Raw genomic sequence first — 7509 nt, 5'->3', positions numbered from 1 at the left:
TCCAGCATTAAATTTCCCTCCACTTTATTATTTTTTATTTTATTTTATTTCATTTTATTTTTATTTATTTATTTTTTTATTTATGCTACCTACTTCCTTGCATATTTCTCCTTTCACTTCTTGTCCCCTCCACTTTAAATGCCTAGAATGTTTGTTTACCTGGCAAGACACAGACTGACACACAACTTCCCCTTCTGTCTGACAGAAACTCATCAATGCCTATCAGTTATCAATACTCTGAGAACGGCTGAAGCAAATTCAAATATTTGCAGCTGACCCACTTTTGGCTGACCCTCTTCCTGGAAGCCACCCCTGTCCATACTCCACACCCTGCCCACCTCCCAGCTGAACTTATAGAGTCACTAACTGTGTGGCATCCTTGACTGCCCGAGCCCTGTTAATTTGCAGTGCTGTATTTCACGTGTGCAGCCCCCTGCACTCCCACAGCACCTGGGCTCCATGCTGGCATGCCTCGCAATGAGCTGAACTGTCCTTTCCCTTGACTGGGAACCCCAGAAGTTTGAGCGCAGGCACGGCTGATCCCAATTCCTTGCATGCCTGGCAATGAGCAGGCACTTACTGAATGGCTGGCAGCCCTGTAATGGTACCTGTAGCAGAAGCTGGTCCGCAGAAATGAGTTTCTCTGCCAGGCCCTTGGTTCGAGAAGAGCCCAGGTGGGATCCTCTTTTCACACAATGTGTCCAGAAGCCAACTGATGAGAGTGTGCAAGTGTGCAGAATAAGAACTGAGGGGTGGGCTGAGGCCCGCCCCAGGAGGAGGACTTGGGGCACAAAGACAACAGGAAGACGAGCTAAGGTGCTGGGAGCTTTAATGGGCCTGAGCACCTCTTCTTCACTTTGCCCCTCCCTCCCTACTCTTCCCCTTCCGTTCCTGACAGGTCCAGCCTGCCCTATGGCTCTTAAACCACAGCTATCAATCCTTCTGTCCCCTCAGCCGCTCCAGGCGCCTGCGAAGATCCGGGGGCACCTTGGCCCCAGCTGCCAGCAGCTCGCGCAGTCTCTGTTTGGGAGTCTTGGTGAGCACAAAATTGCAGGGGAATGGGCCCTCTTCAAAGGTGACCCGGCAGCTCCTTGTCACTGAATGGTAGCCCTCGGCACTGGCAGTCACCATGTAGTCCCCTGGGGTCAGCAGACGCCAGTAATCCCCGCCCCACGCTAAAGAGAGTGAAGGGCAGGATCAGGAGCCAATCGATGATCCTCAGCTTCTTCCCAAGCCCCCAGCCCTCCAGCCCCTTCCCCTGCCCTCCCGGTCACACACACCCGTTGTCACATCATGGTTAATCCCATCCACGGCAATGACAGCATCAGCAATCCCAAGCTCCGTGTCCTTGTCCCGCACCACTCCTGCAATGCCCATGCGCACCTGTGTGGGAAGTTTATCAGAGCCCTTCCCTTTCTGCAGGAGAACGTGACCTTTAGTTAACTTGCTGGCTCTGTTCCCCTGCAAACCTGATCAAAGTGGTAGGTCTACTATGTTCCTAGGTAGCAATACTTCTAGTAAATAATAATTATATATGTATATAATTATATATATATTTTATATATCTCACATCTGGACTAAGAAAATGAGAAATACCTGGTAGGAAGGCTTATGTTTGAGCTTTCCCAGGTTATTGGGTTTATCTTTGGTAGAACCTTTGGAAGCTCTGCTTATGGAGCCATTACAAGGGATATGAGATCCATGGAACATGAAAATTCTATGCCAGGACAGTTCCTGCACCTGCCTCACGTGCGTCTCCCCTGAGGATAGCTCTGGGACCGCACCATGGACCACCACCTAGACTACAGTGGAGGCTCCTCCCAGCGGCTCTAACATGGATGGCACACTGCTAGCAAACTGCGCTTCCTGTCCTGTGTGCTTCCAAGACAATCTGATGCCAAGCATGGCCCATGGCATCTTGTGAGTCTGAATGCTCAGCTGGACCTTAGAAGAACCCCTGGTAGGAGCTGTAGCCTAAATGGAGAGCAGGAGGGATTGAGGCAGGCAGGGGGCCAGGGGACTTAGATCCAACCTGCTCCAGGTAAGTGAGGAGGGCATCTTTGTTGTTCTCCCACTCCTGGGGCAATTCACTCTCATGAGGGAACTTGTCACAGGACAGCTCCACAGTGACCTCAAAGCAGTTGGTGTGTAGGTAGCTGAAGTCATTCATGCCTAAGGGTTCCACAGACACTGGTGCCTAAGCAGGCAGGATGGAGTCCCATCCTCCCACTCCCCTCCCTTCTCTGAGACACTTCAGGGTGGGAACTGACACCAGGCTGTCTTATCAGGGCGGGGGTGGGGTGGGGGAGTGGGGTGGGTGGGTGGGGAATGGGGCTAACTCCACCGTCAGGCACATACTGCCAGGGACTGTGTGCCAGTCAGCCCCATTGATGATGTTGCCGTGCATGGAGAAGTCCTGGCTATGGCAGGGTCGGCGGCTGGTGTCCTGCATGGCCAGATTACTGCCAGCATAGACGGTGCTGAGCCAGCGAAACACAGCATCATCTGGTGTGGGCGTGAGCTCGCGGGCAGCCCAAGGGCTGCGAGTCATGTCGAATGGATAGGACACCACGAGCTCACCCCCGTGGAGGTTGGCACTTAGCACAAAGGGGATCCGCTTCATCCACTCGATTACTGCCCGAGTTTCAGGAGCCACCTGGATGGGGCAGGTCAGGAGGGGCAGGAGACAGAGACAAGGTCCGACCCCCACAGCCCTCCACTGCCGCCTTCAGAATACTCACAGTGGCATTGGGCAGGGTATAGTAAGTGGGCAATGGCACATGATGGTTGGGGACGATGTGGGGCACCTGCCCCTCGTCCTGTGCTTCCCACAGTGGTGTGTTGAGGTCAGCAAAATTGTGGTTAAGGTCGATGCTCTGGATGTTCCATCGGCCCTCTGCCCAGCCCACCAGCTCTGAGCCCTGCTAGGGAAGGGGCTTGTTCAAGCTGAGCAGGTCCAGGCACCAGGGCAGAAGGACAGAGTGGCCTTCGTGCCAGGTGGCCTACCTGGCGGTAGGCGATCTCATAGCCATCAGGGTTCATGGAGGGCAGCAGGTGAATGCGCATCTCAGTGAGCAGCCGGCTCACCCGTGGGTTCCCTCGCAGGAACTCATGGCACAGGAACTGCATCAGGAGCAGAAGCAACTCCCGCCCCAGGGCCTCGTTCCCATGCATGCCGGCCACGTAGCGTACCTCAGGCTCCCCTGGGGACACATGGGGACTTGCAGCTGGCTCATGCCCAGGGCCCTGCCCTGTGCCTACCTCTCCCCACTCCCCCTTCCAGTACCCAGCTCATGCTCCCCAGGCCGGTCCGACATTTCCATCACATACAGCTTCAGGCCCTGGTAGCTCTTCCCGATGCTGTAGATGCGGGTGATGTTGGGGCACTGCTCATTCACCTGCTTCATCAGCTGGTGGGTGGAGTGTAGCATGGCATGAGGCATGGGAGGGGTATGCCCAGGGGCACATCACATGTGCCATGGAAAGACTTAAAAAGTCAGCAGTGGCCCATACAGAGGGGGCATCCCAGCATGGTACAGGAGGGGAGCGGCAGCGGAGCCGGGAGGAAGGGGCAGGACAGGCGAGGCGCCATAGTAAGGGAAAGTCGGACGGAGCTCAGGAGAGAAGGCTGAGACATCAGGAGGCGGTGGGGGCACACAAGCGCAGTCACAGCAGGTTGTGCCCGGGGAGAGGGGGACCTGAGATGGGTGGGCCCTCCTTCCCAGGTCATAGGAGTTATATCTGACCTTCCTCATGGCCTTGTAATTGTGATGCCGAAAGTCCAGAGGATCAGAGGATCCCCACGCAGGGGCCTCAAGGAATAGGTCATTGGGATCTGGTGGAGGTTGAGTTTATGGTAAAGGGCGTGTCCACAGTGGAAGATGCACCCTGCATCCAGGCCCTGCCCAACCAGCCCTGGCCTGACTGCCCACCTGACACCGGACAGGCCAGGATCTCTGCCCGGAGGCAAGATGCGCCTCCCTGGAGCCAGGTCTGGGGCAGCAGGCGAATGAAGCGGGCCACCTGGGGCTCAGGCAGGAGGTTCAGCACTGGAGTTTCTGGATCTGAATTGGCAGGAAATACCTGGGGGCAGCAAGTTATCTGTTGTGGCTGCTCAAACCCCAGAAGCCTGGCCCAGGACCCAGGGAAGGAGCTCAGGACTCCAAGCTCACTGTCTCCCTACCCCTACTGGGCTCAGCTAGAGACTTGTACTCTGAGTCAAACACAGACCCCGGCCCACAGCCCCTGCCAATGGGCAGCCCTAGGAGCCCTGCTCTCTGGGCTGGACACTGTCCATTAGACCAGTTTGGCCACATGACTCAGGGGAAGCCAATCCTAGAGCTGGCCAGGACTCCACCCTGTAGCCTGATGTAAAAAGAGGTCCATGAGACGCGGAAGTCAGAGCCACGAGGAGGCAAGAAGTGATGTGGACCAGAGGCCCCAGGCCAGAAGGGGCGTGCCAGGACACAGCTGCACCATGAAGCAGCACCCACCCTGTGGTGGGGTTATCTGGGGAGGATGTGGGCATGTCCCAAAGCAGCTGGCTCCCAAGGGTGCCTGCTGTGTGCCACCCTCCTGACAACAACTCCCTCCTCCTGGGAAGCCTAAGCAGGCATCTATTCTTTGTCCTCAAAGGAGCCTCAGCCTAGCCCAGGCTAGGCACCCAACTCACAGCATGGAGGGCCCCAGCCACAGTGGGACCACTCACCGAATCCATCCCACTGCTGTGGTTCCTACTGCCCCACCAAGTCCGACTGTCATTGCTGAACTGGACCTTGTATGACGTGACCCAGTCGTACCTGGCAGGAGAGGTGGAGAGAGATCATCAGTGCCCCCAGGACTCCCACCCCAGTCCTTTGTGTCCGCCCATGACCTCCTGACATAGGGTTAGCCTGCCTCACCTCCAGACAGAGTTCCTGCCCTGTGTGATAACACCCGAGAAGCGGGCGGGGTGCCCAGCATCCACCTGAAACCATGGATTGGCGTCCTGCTCCTCAGCACACCAGGCTCCGTCATATAGATCACCATCCTCCAGGCCTGACTGCAGACGCGAGACATGGTGCTCAGGCCCAGGTGGACAGAGTGGGGTAGGCCAGAACAGACAGGGAGTGGGAGAGAAGCTCCCAGGGGCTGCCTTCCCTACCCTGAGACCAGGGCTCTGAGCCAGGATTACTGACCTGGATGTTGAGCCGTCCTCGGTGTGGTCCAAGACCAAAGGACTGACTGCTGGATGCCTCAAGTCGACTATCTGAAACTCGCAGGGACTCCAGACCCAAAGGAGGACAGCCTGGGTCGGGGATGGAGCAGTGAGACAGGACCAGAGGGAGGGTAGCCAGGGCAGGTGGGAAGCTGAGCCTAAGCTTGCTCTTGTGCTAGGCAAGCAGGGGGCACGCCCATGCCCATGAGGCCAAGAGCTGTGCTGGTAAAGTGCCCCAGGGGCTGCACGTCTGGGCAGGGCCCTTGAGAGGCAGTACCTGGTTCTTGTTTCTCATGGGAGTTGAGGGTCCCTGCTGGACTGGAGGTCACAAGGGGCTTGGCAGTCACCAGGGGGGTGGGGTGAGTTAGCTTCCTCCGCTTTTTCATAATGACCTTTTTCTTCTTGATAACTCGAATCCGTACATGTTGTTCTGAGGTCCCTTGAGGTCCAAGAGGCACAGCATGGGGGAAAGGAAGAATGGTGAAACCCTGGATGGAAAGATCTGCCAGCCCAAGAAGACATGTGAGCCCACAGCAGGCTCTAACAGCCTAGGCTGACATCAAAGTTCTGCAATCTGACCCCAATCTGCCCCTCCAGCCACTTCCTTAGCTCCTCCTTCTCCTCTCTGAGGTGACTACATGCTTGGCTAGCCTCTCGCCTGACCCTCTAACCCAATGGAAAGCTGCACCCGGCCTCTAGAAACTGTTTGGTTGCTCCAAAGAGCTGAGTCTGGCACTTTACCTCCAGGCCTTTGCACTAGCTACCCTCTTCCCTGTAATACTACCCCTTGACTCTGACTTTTTTCACCTAATTCCCATTCCTCCTTTGCATCTCAGCCCAGATGCCTTTCCAAGGAGGCTTTCTTAGCTCCAGACTAGGCATGATGCCCCCAAAGCCCCGTGCTGCTTCCATTGTCGCATCTGCCCTCTGGGCTCAGATGGCCTGTCCTGGAATCCACATCTGCCTGGGTGCGAAGGCATTCGGAGCTGGGCTTGTCCTCCTGCCCGCCTGCCCACCCTTCGACACAAGGCTCTGCACTGGCCCGGTGTGGGGGGTACCCATTCAAGCTCCACAGCTGCCTCCAGAACAGGCTGCCCATTTCCACATCTGGTACCCTGTGCTTTTGCCCTCCGCTTCCTTCTTGGCAGTCCCCTCCCCCTCTCCCCCACTTTCCAGACTCTCCTAACTCGGGGACATCACCCTTCAGGACCCACCTCCACTTGCCTCCCTCCTCTAGAAGCCCCTAAGTGCCATCCGCTTGCGCTCCTCCTCTCCCATCCCGCATCTGGGAAGCTGGGAGGTCAGGCTGCCTTCCTCTCCCGCTCTGCCCCATCCTCCCGGCAGCCTCAGCGAGGGGCTCTCCCTCCTTCCCTTTTGTTCCTTCTCTCCAGCCCTCGCCTTCAAACTCTCCTACACAGTCTTGCTCTGCACCTTGAGAGCTTTCGCCCCTCTGTCTCCCCTCCTGCTGGCTCTGGCCTGTTTCCTCCTTGGTGAAAAGGGAAGGTTTGGGGCTTGGAAGAGGCAGCATCTCACTGGCGCCTGTCCTGGGACTGCCGACTAGGTCTGGCCGGGAAGCGGGGCTGCCGAGTCAGCAGCCATTGCTCACAGCAGGGAGTGAGGGAGTGAGTGTGAGTGTGTGTATGTGTGTGTGAGTGCGCGCGCGCGCGCGTGTCTCTGAGAGACAGCGCGTGTGGGTGCGAGTGTGCGTGTGCGGGGTGTGAGTTGCATGTGTGTGTGTGTGTGAGTGTGCGTGTGCGCGCATGTGTTGGGGAAGGGTCGCCCCACGGGGCAGGGGATGGGGCAGCCGGCTTGCGGTGGAGCGAACTGGCGTTCGGGGAACTCACCGTTAGCCGTCCCCGCGGGCGGCTGTGCGGGTCTGCTAGGCGGGGCCGGAATCGAGCCCGGGACCTCGGTGGTCGCGGGGGGCGCGAGGCCCAGCACCGAGTTCCCGGGCGCCCCCAGAGCCGGGCCGACGGCCGGCGCGAAGGCGAATAGGGCGAGCAGGAGCGCCCACATGGCGGGGAGAGAGTTGCAGGGGCGCGCGGACCGCGGCGGGCGGTGGGTCGGTCTCTTCCTGCCGAGTGCGCCGAGCCCCCCGCCCCTTCCTGCCCCCCGCCCCTCGCAGCCTCCTGCCCGCCCACAGCCCGCGGTCCGCCTCGGACCTCGGAGGGGAGGAGAGGGCCGGAAGGCAAGAGCGGGGCTGACCTCCGAGGGGGCCGCTCGGGGTCTCGGGACCGCCGACCCTGCCCTTCCTCTCCGCCGTCTGGGGCTAACCCGCCTCACTGGCGCTCTGCGCCTTTATAGTCTGCAAA

At 58.3% G+C, this 7509-nt stretch overlaps 1 protein-coding gene across 1 annotated transcript; it reads right to left on the bottom strand.

Annotated features, from left to right (window-relative positions):
* Window positions 1-508: 508 nt before the first annotated feature.
* CPXM1 (carboxypeptidase X, M14 family member 1) lies at window positions 509-7268 on the bottom strand. The gene is made up of 14 exons (XM_012455323.2): window positions 7042-7268; window positions 5475-5636; window positions 5178-5287; window positions 4902-5041; window positions 4709-4799; window positions 3933-4083; window positions 3747-3835; window positions 3287-3410; window positions 3007-3203; window positions 2742-2921; window positions 2359-2656; window positions 2033-2172; window positions 1281-1383; window positions 509-1175 (listed from the first exon to the last, which is right to left on the bottom strand). Exons 1-14 carry the CDS (start codon window positions 7211-7213, stop codon window positions 934-936), a joined length of 2199 nt encoding a protein of 732 aa, XP_012310746.1. The 5' UTR covers window positions 7214-7268; the 3' UTR covers window positions 509-933.
* Window positions 7269-7509: the final 241 nt, after the last annotated feature.

The sequence above is a fragment of the Aotus nancymaae genome, unplaced genomic scaffold (assembly GCF_030222135.1).
Source record: "Aotus nancymaae isolate 86718 unplaced genomic scaffold, 86718_ANA_hifiasm-v0.15.2.pri h1tg000029l, whole genome shotgun sequence".
Taxonomy (NCBI): domain Eukaryota; kingdom Metazoa; phylum Chordata; class Mammalia; order Primates; family Aotidae; genus Aotus; species Aotus nancymaae.
Note: the sequence above shows the minus strand (reverse complement) of the source record. Positions and strands in the feature narration are given on the sequence as shown.